The 26,389-nt window shown below is 37.7% G+C and overlaps 1 protein-coding gene across 2 annotated transcripts in view; it reads left to right on the top strand.

Annotated features, from left to right (window-relative positions):
* LOC134793634 (bifunctional heparan sulfate N-deacetylase/N-sulfotransferase) overlaps window positions 1-24,759 on the top strand; it is a 168,421-nt gene extending 143,662 nt beyond the window's left edge. For both annotated transcript variants that reach the window (XM_063765264.1, XM_063765265.1), the window contains exons 10-15: window positions 4,224-4,406; window positions 13,734-13,954; window positions 16,955-17,110; window positions 18,601-18,717; window positions 21,374-21,553; window positions 22,662-24,759. In XM_063765264.1, coding sequence (XP_063621334.1) covers window positions 4,224-4,406; window positions 13,734-13,954; window positions 16,955-17,110; window positions 18,601-18,717; window positions 21,374-21,553; window positions 22,662-22,884 — 1,080 coding nt within the window. In that variant the 3' untranslated portion in view covers window positions 22,885-24,759. The remainder of the gene's footprint in view (window positions 1-4,223; window positions 4,407-13,733; window positions 13,955-16,954; window positions 17,111-18,600; window positions 18,718-21,373; window positions 21,554-22,661) is intronic.
* Window positions 24,760-26,389: the final 1,630 nt, after the last annotated feature.

Raw genomic sequence — 26,389 nt, 5'->3', positions numbered from 1 at the left:
ACAACTCAAAATTTGCATTTGATTACTTTGCCTCACATGTGAATTACGGATAGCAAAGTACTTTGCTATCCGTTTTTGAAGTGCAAAGTAAGCCTTTCCGAGCTGGTGTGGTGAAAATAATATTGACTTACTTATCACCCACCTTACATAAGTATGTGAAGTTTAAGCCCAATCGAACAATGTGAATTGAGTCTAATTTAGGTTGTAAGATTTGATTACAAACATACAGACAACGGGACAAGAGAAACTAAACAAAGCTTGTAAGAAACCATCCACATCGAGTGATTTTCCGACATTGTCGTTAAACCGTTAATAAATGTTGCGAGAGCACGTACTAGGTGCGTAATGAGGATGTCGTCCTTGTGAGATATAATCGTTTCTGGAACTAACTACCGGGGCTCGAGTCTATAAAGATCATTTTATGAGTGATGAACTTACCGACGAATAGTCATTATTTTATTAGGTCCCGTAGTCATGGATTTATTTATATCACAACAGCTATGTCACTAAACTATTAAATATATTAAGAACGGGTCACTCACGTATTTTAAGTCAAAAAACACTCGACATGTTTCACTCCGTACCGAGTAGTGTCATCAAGAGCTTTCAGGGCTTTGGAGGAGGACGTTTTTCGACTTAAAATACTTGAGTGACCCGTTCTTGATATATTTAATATGTCTGTGTCTCAAGGAAGTTTTGTTATTAAAATGTCACTAAACTGATGATTTCACGCGCTATCAGGAAAAAACTTCGAATTGTGCCCCAAGTATGAGTGCCTGGGCGGCCAGCCTCTTTTATCATTTAATGAGCCTTGGTGATGATCGAAGCAAACCCGCATAGGGTCAATAACACCCCGTTTCGATTTACAATAAAAAAATGAAATTTAGATGTTTCTGGTCAGCTATTTAAATTACAGACTGTATAAGTATTTGCGTTACTTAAAGTTGTCTCACCTTAAAGTTATTCGGATAGAAGTTATCTCACCGATGAATACAGCTCAAAACATTGATATATTTACTTGTATATTTTAATTAATATTTTATTACCAGTCAGGATCCACAAGCTAAAAGTGTTGTCTTGCAACTAAATAACCCTACCGCTCACCGCTGAGACGTTCTGCGGCTAAAATATCAAAAATATGGGCTACTTTTATACGAAATGAAGTTTTAATCAAAGTGGAACCTAGACAGAGTTCAAAGTAGCTCCTTTTCACGGTGCACTTTAAGTTTCTAGTAAATAGTCTTACAAAGAAGGCTTTATAATTTTGGATCTTCCATAAAAAGTTCTGCTGTTAATAAGATCTGAGTAAAAACTGGTTTAGTCTGACATAAGTATTTTTATATTAAAAACATAAAGTACCGTTTTTAGGTTTGGTTTCTTGTTGGTGAGTGCCTATAATTTAATTAAGAAATATCCTTGATTCCGGTACGTGAAATATTGCGTTCCGATGTTAATCAATATCGTAAATTCTGCCTGGAAGCTTATTTAAAAATGTATGCCGATTAAATTATTGTACATAAATTTCAATAAAAAAAAAAATTACCTTTCCATGCTTTTATTAGCGAATTAAGTCCAGGTGGTTACCATGTATGCTGTAATTATTGGATTAGGTAAATGAGCAACTGGTACTTAACATAATCTGTGTATATTACTCGTACATAACGTACCTAAGTAATTAAAAGTTTAAGTAATAATCGCACAAGGAAGTCAAGAAACGGAACTAGAAACCTAGACTAAACCTATAAGAGGCACGCTACACCAACAAGAGTAAGGTGCAGTGGGACAATTTCGACTGCGGGGTAATTTCAACTAATCCAAATATCTTCCATGTTTTACATAGTAGAGTGCCATAAATGTCCAGATAGCGAAAAAGATGTGTTGTGTGTGACTTTAGTTAATAATGTGAAACATGGAAGATATTTCGATTAGTTGAAATTACCCCGCAGTCGAAATTGTCCCGCTGCACTATATACCTATTAAAACACGCCGCTCAATAAAACCATCTGTCAGTCACACACTAGAGGTATATAACTGAGGTATATGTAGGTAGGTACAGTTTGATATGACAGAGTATGCTTTATTTCACATGCGTCATGCATGCAGTTTGATATACATTAAACAATGCTAGACACAGTTCGTTTAGTACATTCCCTTCGTGGCAGTTTTTAATCGATCTCTAGGTATACATAATACCCCTATGAGGCCAAGGCAAAACTACGTTAAACTTGGAGAAAAAATCATCCGATCCGAAGTTAGACTTTTAGTTTCTGAAAGTGTTTTGGAAAGCAATCAGTAAACCAGGATTACTTTGAGTTTAGCAGTATGTATGTTGTATGTATTTATTACCTTTTGTAGACATTGCTGAGAATATAATCCCTCATTTGTCTTTTATACAAATTATGAAACGATTGAAGGTGAATTATGTGAATATAGGCATCGGTTGAGCGAGCGCGTTTATTCAAATGTATAATATCGCTAACACTGATAATCGCAAGTTGTTTGAATTGAATTCGAATTGAATCAATTTATAAAGCGACTAGTATAGGTATTCAATTCAGCATGAGCGAGCAAATCGATAATACACGTGTTTATTGTTCTAAGTGGTTATATATATTTATTAAAAATCGGGCAAGTGCGAGTCGGACTCGCGCACGAAGGGTTCCGTACCATATAAAAAAAAACAAAAAAAAAGCAAAAAAAAAACGGTCACCCATCCAAGTACTGACCACTCCCGACGTTGCTTAACTTTGGTCAAAAATCACGGTTGTTGTATGGGAGCCCCATTTAACACTTTAATTTATTCTGTTTTTAGTATTTGTTGTTATAGCGGCAACAGAAATACATCATCTGTGAAAATTTCAACTGTCTAGCTATCACGGTTCGTGAGATACAGCCTGGTGACAGACGGACGGACGGACGGACGGACGGACGGACGGACGGACGGACAGCGAAGTCTTAGTAATAGGGTCCCGTTTTACCCTTTGGGTACGGAACCCTAAAAACAAATAAATAAGATCTAATTTTAAGAACACACTATGTGACTTCTTTCTTAAAATTAGATCATTACTTTTAGTCCTCATTCAAGGAGACCGTAGTAAATTATTCAGCAATTTTTAAGCGTATTGCATGAATGAGACGTTACCAGATGTCAATATAAGTAGCAGTACGATACGAGCCATTCTGATTTTACTGCCGACCTCGTAACGGCGGTCGCGTAAACATTATTATTATCGCATTGACATGTGTAACATAACAACTGTTATCTTTATTTTGACCGGTGACATATGTTTATGTCCATATTACTGTCACATTCATGAATAACTTTCATACGTTGATGATTGATGTATGTAGCAATTTGGGCGCTTATCAATTATTCTTTGGGTCACTTCCAACGGTCCTTTGCGAACTTTGAGCTATGTTTGTTTGAAACAACATTTATTTCTATGTTAATTTTACTAATAGATGTTTCGACCACACATAACGTGCATCGATGTGAAAAGCCTAATATTATAAATAGGTAACAAATAACTACACACTGGATAGTACACCAAGCTCTTGTGGGAATAGCTCACTATTCGCTGTCGCTCTCTTTCGATTAGGCTGACGCGTGTGTCACGTACACGTAATGTCAATACAGACAAATTAAGTGAAAGGTTATATTATTCCCCCACTGTCTAAATGCGCATAATACCTAGGTAGTTATCTGTATTAGTTAGGCTTATGAGTGGGATGGGATTATGTGCTGAATTAGTGGCAAAAGTAGATTGAATCTAATTACGAGGTGTCTAATCTAAATCCATTTTCATGAATGCTTTCAGTCAACCATTTATGCACATTAGTCACGATGATAAATTCTTAAGTTATGTTCAAAGTGTTCAAACTATCTTTGACTTCTATACTTTATTCAAAATGGCGTCACCGGTGGGTGCTCAACAAGATCGGACATCTAAGTTTTTAATTACTTTCAACTCAAAAACCTATCAATTCACCAACACGGTTAACTTAACGTATAGTCGTCATACGTTAACTTAACCTAAGTACAATAACGTAGGTTCTTTCTATCCATGGTCACTTAAATGTGTTGTTACTGTTGTTAGTACTTAAAAACAGTTTCCTCACTTCTAATTTATCTCTTTTTCCGTACCAGATCGAAGATCTACACATTGTTGTGATAAAACCCTTATGTGCGTAATTTGAATTGTAAATTATACATTTGTCAACAGATAAACATATTCATGACGCACATGTCCAACTACGGGAACGACCGGCTCGCGCTCTACACGTTCGAATCCGTGGTGAAGTTCCTGCGCTGTTGGACCAACGTGAGATTGGCTTCGGCGCCGCCGCTCGCCCTCGCTGAAACGTACTTCCAACTAAGGCCGGACGAGCTCAGCCCGTTGTGGGGGGTAAGTTAGTCTGTCAAGTTCATGTTAATACCTACAGGATACAAATTATGCACATTAACCCGTGGAGCGCCCTACACAGACACGTGTGCTGGTAACTAGTATAGGAGTTCCATACTACGGTAATTCTGGGGCGCTCCAGGGGTTAAAGTACGTTGGACTAATGTCAGATCGGTTCGCCGAAACGTACTTCCAACTCAGGTCCGACGAGCTCAGTCCGTTGTTGGGGTAAGTTATATTGTCAAATTCCTGTTAAAACAGAAAATACATTGGGCTCACAAAGTCTGTTTGACCAACGAGCTTGAACCGTTGCGGGGGGCAAGTTCTTAGTCGTAAATTCACGTTGGTACAGAAACCATACTACCTACAGACTACCTACATATTTCAGTCTGTTGGACCTAGATGTGATATGTGTGCAGATTACACTTTGCTTTGTTGCTAACGTCTACGGCCCTTGATGAAATTCTGGTTGCCTTCTAAAGTCCGCCTGTAGTGACAGCAGAGACAAAGTGTGGCAGAGTCACCTGAAACTTCAACATTGATATGAAAATACAAATTGGACGGGCTCTAATTGCGTCCTAAATAATAGAAGTCCTTTCCTTGCGGCAAATGAAATCGCATTTGTCCATAAAACCGGGCCCCACACAAGGATTACCTATCATTTGCTGCTCCAAAGTGCATTGGCTTTTCCCGGTTCATGTTCTCAACTTCTTTGTATTCAAACATCTCGATAAAAAAAAACCTATACGCTTCCGTAATGGAAGTCATATCGCAAATACAATATCCCGGTATTGACACAACGGAATTGCATCGTCTTATCGCGTGCATACGATATCGGAGTCGCCACAACCGCAGCTATGCTCTGTAATATCCTGTAAATAAATTGTCCCAACCAGCATGTTCATTTCCTCTCACCGTTCTGAGGGAAACTGTGCGGTAACTTGGTCTGAAACAACTGTTTAATGTTTAATATCGTGGCAATTGACACTTACAGATATGCGCAAGTTGCGGAAAGATTCTAGTAAGCTGGAAAAGTTCACGGAAAATTTACAAGAAATAAAGGAAGTTTCCCCTTTTGGAAATACAAAATTTCGTCTCCTGTTACATAAAATTTAGAAATTTGTGAAAAGTTTCACGTAGAAAATTTGAGAACTTTAAAGTAGACTCATTTTGTGGTTAAAGCTAGAAAGAACTAAACAATGAAACGTCGAACTTTTTATTCAAAAATTGATATTTTAACGTAATTTTGCCTGCGCACCTACTCGTTATATCTGTAGGCCACTTTATAATAATTACGAAGAATCTGAAAATTTTGAGTATTTTTATCCATTGCACTTCTGTACCACTCTGGAAGTAAATAACTACCGGTGAACAAGTACTCGTACTTTTTCTTCATGTATTACGAGCGAGACGTAAGATAACTAAATGACATCAATCCTGTTGATGTCTATTTACAACGAACTACAATAGCACAACAACAACCATGATCGAATTATGTACGGTATTTTATATCCGACCAACTTTTAATGAATTTGTGGCTGGCTCTTTTACCACAATTATAACGTACAGCCAGGATAAATAATCAATTCAGTAGAAACTCGTTTAAGTATTTTACAAACAATTGTTTTTATTGTTGTTACGCAAATAAAATGGATGAAGCTAAAACATAATTCAATTACTTAATTATAGTTAAGTTTCTTAAAACACACAATCGATTTAACACAAAAAACGTCTATTCCGAATATATTATTATAAATACAAACTGAAACTAAATTTAAGTCATATCTATACGAAATCGGTTCGCAAAAGTGTACAACCACAACATTTTTCCTTTAGAACATGTAAGCTATTAAAATTCCAAACATCTCCGATACATGATTATTCCTACGTTAAATATTACAGGATGGTATCGGAACCGTTTCTGGTTATGAATCAATATGTATTACGCGCGCACTCTGTAGTCTAATCTCTCATCCGCCTTTCCGCCTGGCTGCTGATAGAGGGCTCGAAAATCGCGAAAAAACTTGGATGGATGTTTGGGAGCGTGCCGGTGATATATAAAAAACTTTTTTATGATTTATTACCTACACTCGCGGTTAGACCGAGTTGTGTATGAGTTTACATACCTGAACCCGTGTTTGCGTTCATTATATCGCTAGAAATGCAAATGTTGGAGAGTATTGAACCAACATTTTCGCACAACTATCTAATGTAGTAAGCTATTTTGTAGAGCAGAACAAGCGTGAAGACATATTTATCTAATTAAGTAATTACACCCCGTGAACGAGTGTAATCTTAGACTTTTCGATTGTTTTACAATTGATTGGTTGATAATTTTGACATGGACCAATATTTGTCATAAAATCATTAGATTTCTCGTATTACCTTAGGTATTTTAAACAACGCCCGTTTTAAATAAGAACTAAGTACATAAAACATAGGTATTCGTAACGACGAATTTAGCCACTTATTTTTAAATTAAGTACCAAATATGTTCCGACAAAAGACTTCTTGACCTTTCTAATTGGTCACTGGAATAATAAAAATATCTTTAAGAGCGCTATTACATTTCGGCGTTGAGCGAGTTTAGGTATTTTACGCGCTGCGGCAGGCCGTGCGAGCTCAGTATGCCGATCCCTTCTACCACACTCGCACTACAATGATGGATTAAACATTCTTGATCCTTCGCGAAGCATATTGAAATCAACCATAACAACACTAACTGTACTTAACTTTTAAAGTTCTAAAACTGTTATTTGGTAAGTACGAAAATACTTAATGCAGTGCAAATGTACATAGGGGCTGTTCATAAATTACGTCATCTATTTTTGACGATTTTTGACCCCCCCCCCCCCCCCCCTCAAATCATCCAAAAATCAAGCTTCGGATGAATCTGTTTCCTCCTACGTCATGTTACCATCATCCGATGTCCAGACCCCCCCCCCCCCCCACTCCTCCCATTTGAAACGACGTAATTTATGAATAGCCCCATACTCGTACTTATGAAGGTATATTACTCGAAAGAAATTATAGGTACCTACTCGCTTATTTACATGTTTCGTCATTGCATTTGGTACCTATAGGTTGTAAAGTTTGTATCAACGAGGGTTTAAAAACGAACTGGTACTGAGGATCTGATGATGATTAAGGTGGTCACGGATACCAATCAACCATGTAGTAACATGATTAGGCTCGTTTGATTCGTCTCAACAAGATCTTTGACACTGAAGATACACAGGGTCTGATGATGGAGCTGGAAGGTGGCCACGGGTACCAGTCTATCATGTAACTAAACAACTTCGTGTTTGGGCTCGTTTGATTCGTCTCAACAAGATCTTGGACACAAGACAGTACTCAGGGTCTGATGATGGAGCTGGAAGGTACCATTACCAATCAACCATGCAACTAAACCACATCGTGTTTAGGATCGTTTGATTCGTCTCAACAAGATCTTTGACACTAGGTGATACTCAGAGTCTGATGATGGAGCTGGAAGGTGGTCACCGGTACCAATCAACCATGCAACTAAACCACTTCGTGTTTAGGCTCGTTTTATTCGTTTCAACAAGATCTTTGACACAAGATAATACTCAGGGTCTGATGTTGGAGCCGGAAGGTGGTCACCGGTACCAATCAACCATGCAACTAAACCACTTCGTGTTTAGGCACGTTTTATTCATCTCAACAAGATCTTTGACACAAGGTAGTACTCAGGGTCTGATGATGGAGCGCGAAGGTGGCGACGGGTACCTGTCTATCATCATCAGCTCCATCATCAGACCCTGAGTAGTATCTTGTGTCAAACATCTTATTGCGACGAATCAAACGAGCCCAAACACGAAGTGGTTCAGTTACATGGTAGACTGGTACCCGTGGCCACAGTCCAGCTCCATCATCAGACCCTGAGTACTAACTTGTGTCAAAGATCTTGTTGCGACGAATCGAACGAAGCCAAACACGAAATGGTTTAGTTGCATGGTTGATTGGTACCAGTGACCACCTTCCGGATCCATCATCAGACCCTCAGTACTGCCTTGTGTCAAAGATCTTGTTGCGACAAATCAAACGAGCCCAAACACGAAGTGGTTCAGTTACATGGTAGACTGGTACCCGTGGCCACAGTCCAGCTCCATCATCAGACCCTGAGTACTAACTTGTGTCAAAGATCTTGTTGCGACGAATCGAACGAAGCCAAACACGAAGTGGTTTAGTTGCATGGTTGATTGGTACCGGTCACCACCTTCCGGATCCATCATCAGACCCTCAGTACTACCTTGTGTCAAAGATCTTGTTGCGACAAATCAAACGAGCCCAAACACGAAGTGGTTCAGTTACATGGTAGACTGGTACCCGTGGCCACCTTCCAGCTCCATCATCAGATCCTGAGTACTATCTTGTGTCCAAGGTCTTGTTGAGACGAATCAAATGAGCCTAAACACGAAGTGGTTTAGTTGCATGGTTGATTGGTACCGGTGACCACCTTCCGGCTCTAACATCAGACCCTGAGTACTATCTTGTGTCAAAGATCTTATAGAAACGAATAAAACAAGCCTAAACACGAAATGGTTTAGTGGCATGGTTGATTGGTACCGGTGACCACCTGCCGGCTCCATCATCAGACCCTGAGTACTATCTTGTGTCAAAGATCTTGTTGAGACGAATCAAACGAGCCTAAACACGAAGTGGTTTAGTTGCATGGTTGATTGGTACCGGTGACCACCTTCCGGCTCCATCATCAGACCCTGAGTATTATCTTGTGCCAAAGATCTTGTTGAGACGAATCAAACGAGCCCAAACACGAAGTGGTTTAGTTGCATGGTTGATTGGTACCGGTGACCACCTTCCGGCTCCATCATCAGACCCTGAGTACTATCTTAAGTCAAAGATCTTGTTGAGACGAATAAAACGAGCCTAAACACGAAGTGGTTTAGTTGCATTGTTGATTGGTACTGGTGACCACCTTCCGGCTCCATCATCAGACCCTGAGTACTATCTTAAGTCAAAGATCTTGTTGAGCCGAATCAAACGAGCCCAAACACGAAGTGGTTTAGTTGCATGGTTGATTGGTACCGGTGACCACCTTCCGGCTCCATCATCAGACCCTGAGTACTATCTTGTGTCAAAGATCTTGTTGAGATGAATAAAACGAGCCTAAACACGAAGTGGTTTAGTTGCATGGTTGATTGGTACCGGTGACCACCTTCCGGCTCCATCATCAGACCCTGAGTACTATCTTGAGTCAAATAAATACATATAGAATGTCAGGTCGTTTCAAATATTTTTAATCCTGTCCGGTAGTTTATTAAACTGTACCATTATAAATTATAATACTATAAAAACAGTGCTAGGATCAAAGTCTCTCGTTGCGGTTTACACGCACACAGTATAGCGTTTTACACGGCGCCCGCCGCACACAATGATAAAAAACCTCGTCGTCGCCGTTGAAAATGTGCGGAGCCGACCGACACACGTCCTGCCTCTACAAGCTCTGCCGCGGCACTGAGCTGGCGCAGCGCGCGTCATCGGTAATATAGAGTAGTTTTCAAAAAATTGCCAAAAAATTATAGTAGAATTTCATAAACACTAATGTATACCAACAGTATAAGCAAACGTTGCAGATTGCTTGAGTATGAAAATGACTTCGATATTAAGTAGATTTTCGTAGGAATTGACACTTGTTTCGGAGAGAAAATAGAGTTCGTTTTACTTTGATTTTCTCTTTCTCAAAGGTATGTAGGAAAAATATAGTTTGATATGCCTAAAGTACAGGGTATTAGTAATACAAAATAGCCAGGTTTAGCAGAGTAAAATTCTCAACATTTCCAAATAAGAGCTCGCCATTAAGTGCTTCACGGGGTTTTTCGGAAACGACCATCAGAAAAAAAATCATTACTAATTTAATAAGTCCTTTTTCTAATATTTACAACGATATTTATAAAGATAAGAAGACGCTTTTACTGGAACAAGTACTCATTGTTTCTAATAATGAGCGCAAAGTCCTGAATTTCGTCGACTAGTATCATCAATTTTGCATTATTTCGACTTTTCTTGTAAGAGCGCTCTTAACAATTTGCCTTGGGTAATATATTTATGTTTATATGACATATTATGTTTTCGTTGCATAAGTATATAAAAAAACGCTCACCAAATAATTCATATACGCAAACTCGCTTTATTCCATAAGTACATGAATATGTACCTGATAAAATAAATAACTGAAATCAATTCAGTTCTTCTAATAGTAGCACATAATTGAACACAGTTTTGCACTCTATCGTGTTTGCTTTATCGCGAAATTGGTGTAGCAATTTACTACATACACCTGCATTAAATCAAAAATACAAAAGTTGATACATTATACGCAAACGCATCAATACTTGAGCGGAGTGGCATATTCGACTCCGAGCAAATTTGCCTTGCAAAAACAATATTTATGGCGCATGTTTTAATATTTTACTGGCCGGAAAGATATGTAAAGTATCGTTGAAATATGAAGAGGAAATTGAACATACATCCGTGTCCCGGGATCTGAAACATGATAGTTCATATTTTTAAGACGAGGGATAAATTTGATTATAAGTATTTTTCACTACCCGTGCTATCGTGGATCGTCGTGTAGAGTGCTCCACAAGGGTAAACTCACTGAGAGTATAGATGTCACAGCAGGCGTCAAACAGGGTTGTTTGCTCTCCCCACTGCTATTTTTGATGGTGCTCGACGACGTGATGTGCAGGGTTACCAGCAAAGGTCGAAGAGGCTTGCCTTGGACATCTGAAAAAGACCTCGAGGATATCGACTTTGCAGATGACCTTTGTCTTATAGCAACCACGCGTGAGCAACTCCAAGACAAGGCGGAAGATCTAGCAGAGGAGGCTGAAAAGGAAGGATTGCGCATTAACTACAAGAAAACAAAGGAAATGCGCCAGAATACCACCGATTCAACTCCGCTGCTGATTAAGGGAAACCAGATCGAACAAGTGGCGAGCTTTTGCTATTTGGGCAGTATTGTCGACCAGAGTGGAGGAACGGAAGCTGACATTGAAACTCGAATAAACAAAGCCCGAGCTGCATTCAGCCAGCTTAAACCTGTGTGGAACTCCTCTATCCTAACGAGAAGAACTAAAGTGAGGATCTTCTACTCGAATGTAAAGGCCGTGCTACTGTACGGGTGCGAAACCTGGTTTGTCCGCAAAGACCTAATGACAAAACTCCAAGTGTTTGTGAACAAATGCTTAAGGCAAATCCTACGTATCTTTTGGCCTAACTGGATCACAAACGCTCACTTATGGAGAATAACCGGACAAGCACCCGTACACAAGGAGATCCAGACGCGGAAATGGCATTGGGTTGGGCATATCCTCAGGAAACCTGACACCCACCTATCCAAAGTGGCCCTGACCTGGAAGATGCCCGGCAAACGGAAACATGGTCGCCCTAAATCTACTTGGCGCCGTTCTGTGGAGCAAGAGCTGGGTGTATTGGGGATGGAGTGGGAGGAGGCTACCCAAGCTGCCCAGGACCGGAGTCAGTGGAAGAAAAAGATTCGAGCCCTAAACCCCAGCAGGGGGTAACAGGATGGAAAGAAGAGAAGAAGACCCGTGCTATCTGGTTTGTGATGCATAGTCCGTAGATCCAATTTTCAGGTGAAGAGAAATTATGTTGTACATAAACGATATCGAATGAAAATTCGTGTTTTTCAGAGATAGTATTCAAACATTTATTCTAACAAACGTGTTTTCTGTCGCAAATATTTGTTAACAAAAAGTAAATATTGATTTGAAGCCTGGCGCGAGCCATCCCGCATTGGTACCTAAAGCTCGCGCGTTTGTGAGAGTTTGGCCGAAATGTTATCACAGGTTTGTGTCATTTGATCTCTACATAGTCTGATCAGACAAGTCATATATGCATAGATCTATATACTTGCATTGCCTAATAGTAATATGTTGTATGAACCAATGCGTGAAAGATCTCTAAGAAATAAGAATCTATCCTTTCTTTTAAAGAGGAATTTAAAGTAAAATTTCTTTTAAAGTAAAATACTTGTAGTTGGGTCCTAAAGAATTTCTCTTTAAAAGAAAGGATATAGATTCTTAGAGATCTTTCACGCATTGGTTCATACAACATATTACTATAAAGAGTATAAAGAATTCCTGTTTGGTAACCAGTTACGAATTGTGATTATTTTTTGTGAACAAAGCGAAGCTACAGTATTTTTTTTTTCTAAAAATAAGATAGTATGTTGATGAAACGTGTCGGTAACAATAACTTTCATATGATAATTACAGGCAGGTGTTTAATTACAGCAAAACATAAATAGCTATATCTTATAATACTTTACAAAATGTTACAGCTAAAACTCGTAAATTATGTCTTGATAATAAATGGCAGCCATATTTTAATACCAAAGCCGTCCAAATATCCGGCAAATTCTAAACATTTCTATAACATTCACCTCGATTGAAGTCAAACGTAATCATCCACGAGTACTTATTTATAATCACGCGTAAGAAGGAAATTTGTTAGAGAGTGATTTATATCGTAAGTAGATTTCGATAAAGCTAAGACTCTTTATTCGGGAAATGGTTTGCCTTTTCCTTAATTCTTACTGAAATTTCATTCAAAATTCACAAGCTTGGTTTATCAAAGGTTACTAGGTTATTACTGTCTTGATGTTATTCGGATTGAAGTAATTGAAATTACGAAATACAATTGCTTTGGTTATTTATTTATTTATTTATTTAAACTTTATTGCACAAAGTATATACAAAAATGTACAAATGGCGGACTTAATGCCAAATGGCATTCTCTACCAGTCAACCATAGGGCCAAACAGACATCTACAATTGGTGCAGAGAGAGAAAGAAGAATTTGAATGTTTGAAGTTTGTTTGTGTTTGTTGTATTTACGTATGTATTGAATAGAGCTTATATATTATTACCACCTACACTGCCATACATCATCCTTAAGCTACATGCATAAATTTATCCGGCAATATTATGTTCGGAAACAAGCGTGTGACTAAGGTCCGAGATCTCGGGCCCAATCGCACCATTCCACTAACCCGGGGTTAACCGGTTAAACCAGGAGTTGCCATGGTTACCCATACAAATTGTCACTAGGTTAACGGTTATACCGCTCAACCCCGGGTTAGTGGGATGGTGCAAGTGGGCCTCGGTCTCGGCTTTCTCGGCGGAGAATCGGTCTCGGTTCTCGGCCAAAATAGGCCGAGTTTCTCGGTCAGACCGAGACTAGGCAATGAGTTATGATTGGTGATATTTATAAAAACGAATAAATTTTCCTTCTATGTAACTTGTCATTCATTCTGTCCAGAATCCGTGCGACGACATCCGCCACCGTCGCATATGGTCGAAGAGTAAGTGGTGCGGCACGCTGCCCAAGGTGCTGGTGATCGGGCCGCAGAAGACGGGCAGCACGGCGCTCTACACCTTCCTGGCGATGCACCCGTCGCTCGTGCCCAACCTGCCCAGCACGACCACCTACGAAGAGTTGCAGTTCTTCAATAATAACAATTATATGAAGGGATTAGACTGGTGAGTTTTCTTAAGTTTATCTCGTCTTTTAATGACACTTTTTGGTACCTTCTTTCCTCCTGGTCCAACTTTGTTGGTTAGCAAATATTTCTATATGTATCTGATGTCGATTTAACAAATATTACATTTTCAGCCGACGTGGTTTAATGTCAGTTTTGTTGTTTATTTATCGGTTTCGAGTTAGGAATTTATATATTTCATATGTTCCAATGGTTTTGGAAATATTTTAACTGTAGGCTCATTTTATTGTATACCTTTTTGGGGCGAGTTGTCTAAATTATTAATCGTCTATACAGAAGGGATATAATTATTACACTAAGCACCTAATTTGTACTGCTATAATATGCAAAGGGGCAAAGTATTTCCAAGGGTCTACTTGTGATTTATAATGGTATTGGTATTGTAATTCAATGGCGTCCTATTGAATTACAATACCAATCATTAGAACCCAGTCGTTTGAATTTAACAGTTTTTAAAACTTGCACGTTAAAGACGGATACATCACCGGAACCCTCTTCTAGTCCTTTCCTTAAAAGCCCTAATTGGCGGTAATTCGTCGTAAGAATTATAAGGCAACATTCAGGGGAAACATTATTCGGGCCTCGGCTTTCGCGTAGTTATTTGACACGGGTGTCATTATCATTACTTATTAGCGAGGACTAAAGACCCTCACTTACGTCATTACAATGTCTTCAGAGCAACAATACGACGTTACGGCGCCGTCGCCGTCTAAATTGTTCCAACGCTGATAAGCAAACGTGTCTGATGATATAAATGGCTGAACTGAACAGGTAGCGAGCTAGCAAGGTTATTTGTATGCGCCGAGTGGCGGAATTGTCATAGTAAAAACTGTCAAAGAGAGAGAACAATCTGTTTTATCGACTTATCGATAATTAACGCAGCACTTCACATAAGTATAAAAAATAAGATGGATGGCATTATTTTATTTAATCAGATACAGATCTTTATTGGTAAAATAATTAGGTACATTTTACAAGTCATTCAGTTCTTATATTTAAAAATATTATTAACAATAATAAATTAATATGCCTATAATGCTACAAATCAATGATCGTTACGCATAGACTCTATGAATTCGTCAATTGAGTAGTAAGCTTTTTCTATGAGAAAAAAAAAGCGTAATTATTTTTCTATTTTCTTATTTCAGAACGTAATCTCTTATCGTATTTTCCAATTATCGAAGCTATTTCATGGAATATTCATTACGATTTTGGATTTCTTCTCATGCCAAAACGATTCAAATTTATTTATACCTATGCAATTCTTTGACTTTTTCATTTCGACAATTTGCAATACCAAAAACACATCTCACGCAAAATACATTTTTTTTTTAATAATTGCCCTGTATATTCAATTGATTCGGATTTACACAATATGTAGTGAATAAATCCTCCTAATGCAAATACTTACTAGAAACTTAGATGTGCTCTTAGGTAAAAGGTTTAAAAAAAAGAAATTCATAGGTCTTCTTAACTTTGCTTTATAGCCAGTTACAGAAAGCGCTCGCCGCAACAACAAAGCAAATGCTAAGTTAACAATAAATAACTTTGTTGCTATAACATTTCTTGTAAGAGCACGGCTTTACTGGGTGCTCTTGGCAGTAATTGGAATCGAGCTACCATGGTAAAGGTGAAACGCTCGAGTTCTAGTGTAAATTACTGTATCTCGATTCAATCAGATAACAATTGTATGCATATATACCGTGTTTGCTTATGTTTAGTCCCTCATCCGTTAGCTGACCAAACGTAATTTACTTCAGTGTATGTAAATGACCAAGTGATCTGCGAAATGACCTTAGCTTGTGGTGTATGCTGTGCCACGGTTACTGGCCCGCTACAATAGTATTTTGTGCAGCACGTACATAATAATAAAATATTATGTACCTTACATAATATCAGCAGACACCTAAAATTATAAATAAAATCGAAGTACTCGTAACTATACAAGAGAAAACAATTTGGCTTGTAGATCTATGCCTTTAAAAAAATATAACAGTTATACTATATTGTAAGAATATTCATAAGATGACTGCTAAACAGTTGTATTATGAATATTATGATCCTATAGACCACCACTCGCCACCGCAACCAGTAGTTGATTTAGATATCACTGTCAGTCATTTAATTAGTAAATTAAAGTGCTGAAGTAGAAAAAAATATTATGTACGATTATTTGTAACGCGCAGTACGTATTTTTAAATATAGGTAAAATGGCTATGTTCTAGACACTATAACATTTCGTTACTAAAATATTATTTATTGGAATTGACAGGCACTTCACGTTAACGGACAGAACAAATGTATTTTTATTTCTTTTTCGTTACAAACATAGTTGGCTAGAACGTTCGTGAAAGTAAAATATACGGAAATGTGTATATTACTTTAGCGCCTGGGAGCCCAGAGCATCAGTTGTTAAGCAAATTTGCAGATAAAATTATTATACATATACCGGGGCTCTCTTGCGGCCTCGCTAGCGGTATGACCTAAAATATAAATATGTTTTTCTTGGTTACGCTAGTTATGTAAGCTCTATGGTAAATTTGCCGTTTGGATACCGTTTATGAAAATTCGAAGTGAAATGTGTTTAATTCCCTGCTGGGGTGTTAAAGACCTCGTGATGAGGCCTGATGAGTGTTAATGTAGTCTACTAGACCTAGGGTTTAGCGGAATGTCATCTTGCTTATGTTTGAAGCAGGTCAAGTTATAATGTAGGTAGCTATAATAAATATCACTAGATATTAGTGTAGTTGCCAGAGCTCCAAAGCGTGCTCTTAATTTTCGGTGACCTGCATACTGGCCACACGCAATCGCGCATGTTAAACTCACAGGATTTGGAAGCGCTTATAGGCTTAAAGTATCCGTTTACAGACAGCTTGCAAAACAGCAAGCCACTGGTCACAAGGGATATTTACCCATCCCAAACCCACCAAATGCGATAAAAAATTGCGTACCTCTATTCTAATCATCAAATTTGTCACAGGTACTTAAACTTCTTCCCGCCGAGCATTATCAATGGCACGCAGATGACGTTCGAGAAGTCGGCCACGTACTTCGACGGCGAGCAGGCGCCGCGGCGCGCCCACGCCCTGCTGCCCAACGCCAAGATCATCGCCATACTCATATCCCCTTCCAAACGGTTAGTCTTTACCCTACTTATGTACTTATAGCGTTGTTCATAAACGCGTTGCTGGCTTGAATTAGCTATACAAAAAAAATCAAAATTATTTATCTGGTATCTAGGTGGATTTAATACAATAATTTGTGGTGGATACCTCCTGTTAATTATAGCAATAAGTACTTGTGTTAGGAGGTACCGCTCCTATGCTATGAATCGTTTGTTTTTATCTGTCATTTTGATTTATGTATTTGTAAGAAAGGGATAAAACATAATTTAACTGAAAGTATGAATAAGGGGGTTAGACCATAGAGCTCTATTATTAAATGGTGTTTACGAAAAAAAACCGTGGTGGGTTTATAGTTTTATAACTTCTCTCCCAATTCTGTTATTTTAAGAGAGGGCAATCAATGTGCTGCCAATGCAAAATGTTATAAGCTCTGTCTTATCTCCAATCTTGTAGAAGCGAAATAACTTTTTATCAGTCGTTCGCAGGCCAAAAACAATTTTAATTGAAGTGGATCCGAGTAGCGAAATGTAATCCCCCCCAAATTGTAGATATCTTAATTGAAATTTCTTTAGTTCAAATAATGAAATTCGCAACGGAATACAATCAAATTATGTAGTTACTCCAGTAAACTAAAGGGCCGCCTGTGTTGAATTTTAGTTAGGCAATGAACTAAATGAAAGTCAAATATTTTAGCCAAACATCGGCTGTTATTACCAGAATTTATATTCTAGTTCAACTCTACCAATAGGCTTTCGGAATTTTCATTATGCATTATTAACTTGAAATTACGGGCAGTGTTTTCCATTTGTTCGATGCTTTTATAGTTCAGAAGAGCGTCTCTACAAAAATGGAAAAAGCGTAAAGCGGATTACGCGGAAACTTGTTCAAAACTTTACCTGCTGATCTGTTGAGAGCCGTTTCACATTATTACCAGGTAGCATGTTTAGCACTTGGTTTGGTATGCCTTTGTTTGTGTCAATGAAGTACCAATGAATTTACATTTTGTATTATGAGCTTTTTAGGGTTCCGTACCCAAAGGGTAAAACGGGACCCTATTACTAAGACTTCGCTGTCCGTCCGTCCGTCCGTCCGTCCGTCCGTCCGTCTGTCACCAGGCTGTATCTCACGAACCGTGATAGCTAGACAGTTGAAATTTTCACAGATGATGTATTTCTGTTGCCGCTATAACAACAAATACTAAAAACAGAATAAAATAAAGATTTAAATGGGGCTCCCATACAACAAACGTGATTTTTCACCAAAGTTAAGCAACGTCGGGAGTGGTCAGTACTTGGATGGGTGACCGTTTTTTTTTTTGCTTTTTTTTAGTTTTTTTTTTTTTGCATTATGGTACGGAACCCTTCGTGCGCGAGTCCGACTCGCACTTGCCCGGTTTTTTACTAGCTACCATAGATATAGCGCGACCTTTTCTACCTCTCTTTTTGGTTAATTCTAACCTGACAATTTAGAATATTATCTTTAAGGCACGATTATTGCGCAGGGCGTACTCATGGTACCAGCACATCCGCTCACACGGCGACGCGGTGGCCAACAACTACACATTCCACAACGTCATAACGGCCAACGACTCCGCCCCAAAACCTCTCAAAGACTTAAGGTAAGGAACATTATTTATTTATAGTACCTATGGCAATTACACACTGGTAAAAATAAGTGTTCCGTGAACAAAGTTTTGCACGGAGCACTAAAAATGGTTTTACAATTACAGTCAAGATTTAAAACACATGCTTTATATTTTTTAAGTTACGTACGAAAAAAAGTAAATGGTACCATTTTTTCTGAAAACCCCCAGATTACCGTTCAGCTGCGGATGGTGGATACTATACCTACATAAAATAAACGTTTCAAATTACGCAATCGAGATTAAATAAGCGCTAGCGTCTCGTTTCGTAACCTTCACACATTTTCCCGTTATAATCTCATTCGCGTTCATCATTTTAGAGATAGTGTGCTATTTCCGAAACGTTTTGTAACGAATTATCAACGACCTGTTATAACAAAGAATGGGTATATAAATATATCAAATGGGAATTTCCGTTATATTAAACAATTGTAAACTAATCCTGGTAACTCTAGCCGGTTCCTACATTTACATCAAAGAGGAAATTGACGTAATCTAGTGTTTGAATCGAGAAAATGATTCGTGTAAACTTTATCCTAGAGAAATACACCGCACATAGGGGTAAATTCACGATCTACGGGGCCAAAATTATTTTTGCGGGTTTTTGTATTTTTTAACGTTTTACGAAGTTGAAACAACTGTTTCATGATATTTTTTTTTAATTTATAGGGTATTTTTTTCAAAATTCTACTGATATGTAAAATTTCGACATCTGCACAAAAGAGGAAAAAATTAAAAATATAGTAAAATGTGTATAATAATTTATTACTGAAATAAAACCAGTTGCCATATTAAGCTACAGTCTCTGCTATGATGTTTTCTTCTTCGCTTCCGGAAGAGCACTCTGGGTTCGGATCGGCAGGCAATAGCAATTCTATCGTCTCTGGCGGGAAAGTACTGTGCTTTCGTTTTTTTTACTTTTCTCCTGCAGCTCAGTAAGGGGTCGGAACTCAAAAGTAAGCGATTTAAAATATCCGTGTTGCAGCTTTCTTTCGTAAACTTCCTTGCGAATACAAGTCGATAAGATCGGAAATGCTTGTTACGCGCTTCTGCAGCTTCTTCAGTGAGCTGTCCAATGGGTAGTAACGCATTTTTTTATAATAACAGCACCATGGACTAGTATCTTATGCATCGTGGGCGTCATGGGATGCCATCCGTATAATTTGATATATAGTTCTCCTGTTTCCTTTGCGTAACTGTCGTATTTTTCAGAGTCAATTTTGTGGCAGCTTGATATCGTCTCTAAAATTACTTTTAATCTATATATCAGCTCGTAACTGATTCCAGTTATATCTGATGCTAATTTTGGATCATCAAAAAACCTTCTGCTGGTGTTTCCATCATTCGTGTTTGCCTTTGGCATATCTACAAACAACGGACTTTCAGCAACGGGAATCGCGAAAGAGCCTTCTAGCCAAGAATTATTGTTTTTTATGAATCTGTCTTTTTTATACTGAGCTTTACTCCATCTAGTCTTAAATTCTGACTTGAAATAAGCAAAATTGCTTTTAAATAATTCTATTTGCTCATTAGTGCAGCCTTCATGAGAAAAAGGTTGATCTCTTAAGGAACACAGTTTTTCTTCCAATGTAGGTAAATTTTTACTTTTGAAGAGATAAAATATGTGTTTTCTAGTCACGATCTTCATTTCTGACGTATTTGGTACATCTAAAACAAATAAACATGTCGATTAAACTCAATACAAAAAAAAGTTTATTTTTGAGTAAAATGGCGGATTATTTTTAAAGTATAAAAATTATGATTTGGCGGAAGCATGCGGAAAGTCTTTTTTTAAATTATAATAACCAAAACAATAGACTATAACATGTCGTTAACAATTCTGCTCGATCTCACCCTATTGTATTACTTATTAACGAGTGAAGTTTATTTTTTGCGAAAAATGACGCTCAAAAACAGTCTCTCTTTCAGAGCATTAACCTAGCCTCAAAAACAAATAAATAAAGCATATTTTTATTTTTGCTTATAAATTACTAACCTGCTGTTTCAGAATCCATGATTTTTTTCACTCTTGATCTCTTAAAAACAATAAACCACACCGTCAAAGTTTTGCTTTTCTAAGAGCGCCGAGAACAAGTAACATACACGAAGTGACACGATCAAATTCCGACTGACGTGAAACGAATTAGAAAGTGCATACGAGGGTGGGAGGGGTTGTTATCTAGCCTCTAAAGGGTCCTCTACCGCAGGTAGCTGTTATCGCAGAGGTATTTATTGTTTTGATAAATCGACTTTTGGCCGCGTAGATCGTGAATTTACCCCTTAGTGCACCGTTTGAGAGATAACTCGCATACTTCGAACTAGTTAAAGGTTATACGCCACAGCAGTTTAAATACTTTACTTTAATTTTTTTGATACACAGAAATGTTGTTCATTCACTGTCAGGTATTGCAGAAGGCATAGGTAATATACGTTGCCACCGAGTGCCTTAATTGACCCTTTGAGCTCCGCGTCGTATACTCGTATTACACTACCTACTGCAATACACCACTATACGTTTAAATTAATATACTTATATAACTAGAAGCATGTTCTGAGCCGTATGATTTGATATCAAGCAGATTTATATTACATATTTCATCAAAGTACATTGCTTATGTTATGTTTCTCTCAGGAATCGATGTCTAAACCCGGGCAAGTACAGCCATTTCCTGGAGCGTTGGCTGGCGGAGTACAGCGCGCACCAGCTGCACGTGCTCGACGGGTCGCTGCTGCGCGCCGAGCCCGCCGCCGCGCTCATGCCACTGCAAAAGTTTCTCAAGATCCCCGCGCTCGACTACAACAAGCTGCTCAAGTGAGTACCACAGCACCGGACGGGTCTCGCATGCCGCTCCAGAATCTAAATAATGCTTACAATCACTTTTTAAAGTGCTCCGTAAGTATTTACGGAACGTAAACAGAAAACTATTGAAGATGATCAATCCAATTTCCGAACAAAATGTATACAGGGCGATCAATCCAAATGGGTCAGTATGGAGAAGTCAGAAACTATGAGAGATAGCGAAATCTGTTCTTAGGAATCATGGCGTCGATTTTAGATTTAATAATAATGGCATTCAAACTTTTTTTTTTAACTCATACATAACCGGGAATCGAACCTGGTCAATATTCTTTATGTAATCGCGTGTAGTATTTGTTTGTATAATTGATCCTGAAAGTAGGTATAAGGACCAAATTTTGCTATGAAATCTTGTGTAAACATTAGACTGAAATGCCCACAGTTTAAATAATTTTCAAAATGGTGTCATTAATATGAATCGGTCATCATTATGAATCATTTATCTGAATAGACCACTTAGACCCACTTGCACCATCCCACTAACCCGGGGTTAAGCGGTTTACTGTAACTTTGTTTACAGAGACTTCGACCAGATTCGATTCCCGGTTATGGATGAGAGATTTAAAAAAAAAAAAATGCCATTATTATTAAATCTAAAATCGACGCTATGGTTCCTAAGAACAGATTTCGCTATCTCTCATAGTTTCTGACTTCTCCATACTGACCCATTTGGATTGATTGCCCTGTATATTGAGAATTTATTTTTCTTCTTAGAGCGAAACTGTTATCTCTCTCGGGATATGAAGGATAAACTCGCGTATATCGACCTCCAAAATCAGCCCTTATGCGTAAGCGTGCCTACTCGCACATACTCCTACCCTAACTGCTATCTCCCCGTTGTTTACCTCGATCAGATACGAGAGTCCTTTGAGAACCCTGAAGTGAAAACAATTTTATGGGTAAGTATACATAGTTATGTCACCGCCGCCGAGTGTTATTACTTTATTTCTCCGTATCTGAGCTACTCCATTGTGCTCAAGGCTCATAGAACACCCAATAAATTTCGTTTAGTGACTATTCGAGTCGATGCGTCATTAAGTAATTAATCTTTTATGTTCAACAGGTACGACCCGAAGAAGGGATTTTTCTGCCAAGCCGTAAGCAATGAGCGGACGAAATGTCTCGGCAAATCTAAAGGGCGCGTTTATCCGCCCATGGAGGAAAGGTCGGCCAAATTCTTAAGGCGATACTATACGCCCCATAACACGGCTTTGTCAAAGCTGCTGGTCAGATTGGGTCGCCCGGTCCCGCAGTGGCTCAAAGACGAACTATCGTCTAATGGATAGCACAACTCTCAACCTAAAAGGTTGGAACGAGATAAAATACTTCACGGATTGATCAAAGTCTGTGTCGTGACCATGCCCTGACCAGGTCGGGGCTTCGCCTGCGGGGGTCGCAAACAATGTTGTTTTCAAAGTGTTTCAGTGTGAGAGTATCATTGTTGAAAATGTGTCTATCAATCTTGTAATATAATATTTTAAAGAGTGATATTGTAAACGACTTAATGTTCTCGATCTCTACAATTGAGACGTCGATTTTTTTTCGTGAGATTAACTATATCTCTTATTAATAAGTGGTTAGTACATAAATTGAGTTCTCAGTAAAGCAATTACTGATTGAAATTAACTTGCCTGAAATATATTTTAGCCATAATTATGTTGTATGATCCGGCAATTTTTGACGAAGAGTCGGTTTAGGTGCTATTTTAAGTACCTATTGAACAATACTACATATGCTTAGTTTTTATTCCATGGTCCCATAAGATGCAACTCTTACCTTGCAGCAATCCAAAAGCGAGCTTAAGTAATTGTTATAGTTTTACGCAATATTAAGAGGTACCTCAAGTACAGCATAGTGCTTTTAAGTTTTTTTACTTCGGTATTTTGGCTTCAGAAACAAACTCATTCCATTATATCACACGCCAGTTGGTTTCCTTAAATTATAACTTTATGTACCTGATACGACTTGTATATTTGTAATTAATTTTCATTTTTCATATCGAATATTAAATCAATTACCGATTTCTACGTCTATCTGTGCCATACAGTCTATATTGATATGAACGGCACTAACGTTTATTACTTAAATTATTTTTATAGTCGCAAACTTTTGTTTCACTTGAACAAAACACTAGTCGTATAGTAGGTGATATTTAAATCACAATTATTTTTGTCAATTTCAGCTCATAGGTAATCCGGAACATTTGTGTAAGCACATAGTTTTTTTATCTTATTCCCGTATAGTTACCTACTCGTACAGTTAGCCGTAAGAGTTCTTTATAAGATGTAAACAAAAGGCGTTGTATTTTAAATAATTGATATCAATGATAATGATAACGCAAGGAATGAATACATATAAAAAGTACTTGGTATATATTTTGATATTCATGAATTTATCGGCGAGGTAACTTGGTAAGAAAAGAGACCGACAGTGAAATGACATCTTTTTACAACATTTTCTTAGAAAATACTAATTGATTTATATTAGAGGTCGGCACTAAAATCTTGTAAAAAAATCTGTTCCATAAGTAATAAATAGATTTTAAAATTATAAATATTAAATTGATTTGACTAGAGCATTAAATGTTAATGAAATTTAGTTTTTTGTTATGGATATCTAAGTACATTTTACAAAAAAAATGCTTTATACATTTTAAAATTTATGTCTACACTTCCGATGTTCTTAATGTTGTGAAGTTGTGTGTTACGTAGAGAATGGCCTTACAGTGTTAGAGGCGAGCTATGAAACTAATGTCATGATTTTATTGTGGTGTTGCTATTGACATGTTTATGTATCTAGGGGGGAGGTGCGGTTCATATTCCTTCATTCCCAATTTCACAAAGACATTATATCCTTGGGAACTTTTGGTATGAATATTTGGTTTTGTTTTATATTGTGAGTGAGGGGATATGAGTATGCCGCCAGTGACGAGGTGGATGTTCCGGGGAACGGTTGTGTTTGCTTGGCAATAATAGGTACATTTGACTTCAACTTACCCGCGTAGGAAATGTCCACATAACCAAATTTGTTTCATTAATAAATTATAGGTACTCGTTATTTTTATTGTGTATAAATATTTTACAGATACGGCAGACTGCTCTTGAAATGTGTTCTTTATAAGAAATTAATACATCACTTATTTTAATAAATGATTTGAATCTAACTTGATTGTTAATTGTTTTATCTTTATAACCTGGCCCAGCGTCCTCTGACCTTATTCCCTCATTTAGTAATCACAATGTCGACGTGATGTAAATTTAAATTCTCAAATGAAAGATAATATGAGTTGAATAGACAAAGGATCATTGAATCTGAAATAAGTCTTCACAAGGTTAGTCATCTTGTGAAGACTGAAACACATTTTTTCTATTTTAATGCAGTTTAGTGTAGGTATCTAGTTTACTGATATCCGATATTTTCTACATTTTTATTCCAGAAAGTAGAAATATTAACTACATTAAGTATATTTATTGTTAACTGCTTGAACAGCTCGGATTCAACTTTTTGAAATCGTAAAAGTGGGACCGACGGATGGAATTCTTTAAAAATACTTAATGCGAAAGTTTTTTCCGAAGTTATTACTTACGATATGTTATTATGTCGGTGCCAAGAATTTTCAATTCCAGCCTTTTCTCTAGCATTGTCACAGATTTTATATTTCCATGGCATAAAGTGATCATACATTGTACGACAATACGTGTAACAATTCCTAGGAGAATGCAATTTCTGGAGAAATGCAATCTAACTGCAGCCGACCTTCCTGAAAAATGTATAAGATTCGCTGGCACCGTACTGTTCGATGCGATTCCATTCGGAAATGCTTTTTTACATGCGGCTATAACTTCTCGTTTTATAGGTGCACCCGAAACAAGGTGTGGTGAGCTATACTGTTTATAGTAGTCGCCCACCTTATTGGAAATGTTCAAAAGTACAGACCTGGAAACCGGCATCCTCTTTCAGTATCTTGTCAAAAGTTCTGGTTTATTAGGAAACAGTCTGCCCAGGAATGACGTCATACCCTGGAGCCGTCTGCCGAAAATTTTGAAAGTTTTTTTGTCCCAGTAACATGTTGATCGCTATCTAAAATGCACCAAAAGTGATAGATACAATAACCACGTTAAGGGTCTTTAGTTATGTTAAAATGACGCTTATAACTAAACCGGGTTTATGTTATAGAGAGTCTACAGATAACCTTCTGTGCGTATCACTATTATTTATTCTGTGTTCCAAGACACTGGTAATTAGGTATTTTTTTATATATGCATACAAGTTAACAGTCGAGTAACATCTTATAAATAAAATTGTGCTGCACATTCATCGGTACTTTTATAATGTTGCTATGTATTTTTCATATCACATGTTATATGATGTCATTGTAAATGTTTTATTTACTTGTAAAAGAGCCTTTGCGGCCTACTTACAAAACAGAATACATTTTTGAATTTTGAATTGAACTTTAATAAGTTGCTACAAATGCAACCGCCAGATTTTCCAAAGTTAATTAACTCTAATGCAGTTTCTTAGCAAGACTGAGTGTGCAAACAAACATTATTTTATTCTCGCAATGTTCCTTCCTTTAAAAATAAATACTGATTGTAAAAATTCTTCTTAAAAGTTTTAAAGAATGAGTGATAATTTATAGCTCTTCAAACGTAGCTACTTACAGTTGCTCTAAGCTCGGACACGGCGTTATCGCACCACGCCTGTCGCTCCCTTGACCTATTTTAAGAGTATTTTAGCTAGGAAAATGTTTAAAAAGACTTTACGGTAGGGACTCTATTTTCGCAAGAA

This window comes from Cydia splendana, chromosome 9 (genome assembly GCF_910591565.1).
Source record: "Cydia splendana chromosome 9, ilCydSple1.2, whole genome shotgun sequence".
Taxonomy (NCBI): Eukaryota; Metazoa; Arthropoda; class Insecta; order Lepidoptera; family Tortricidae; genus Cydia; species Cydia splendana.
Note: the sequence above shows the minus strand (reverse complement) of the source record. Positions and strands in the feature narration are given on the sequence as shown.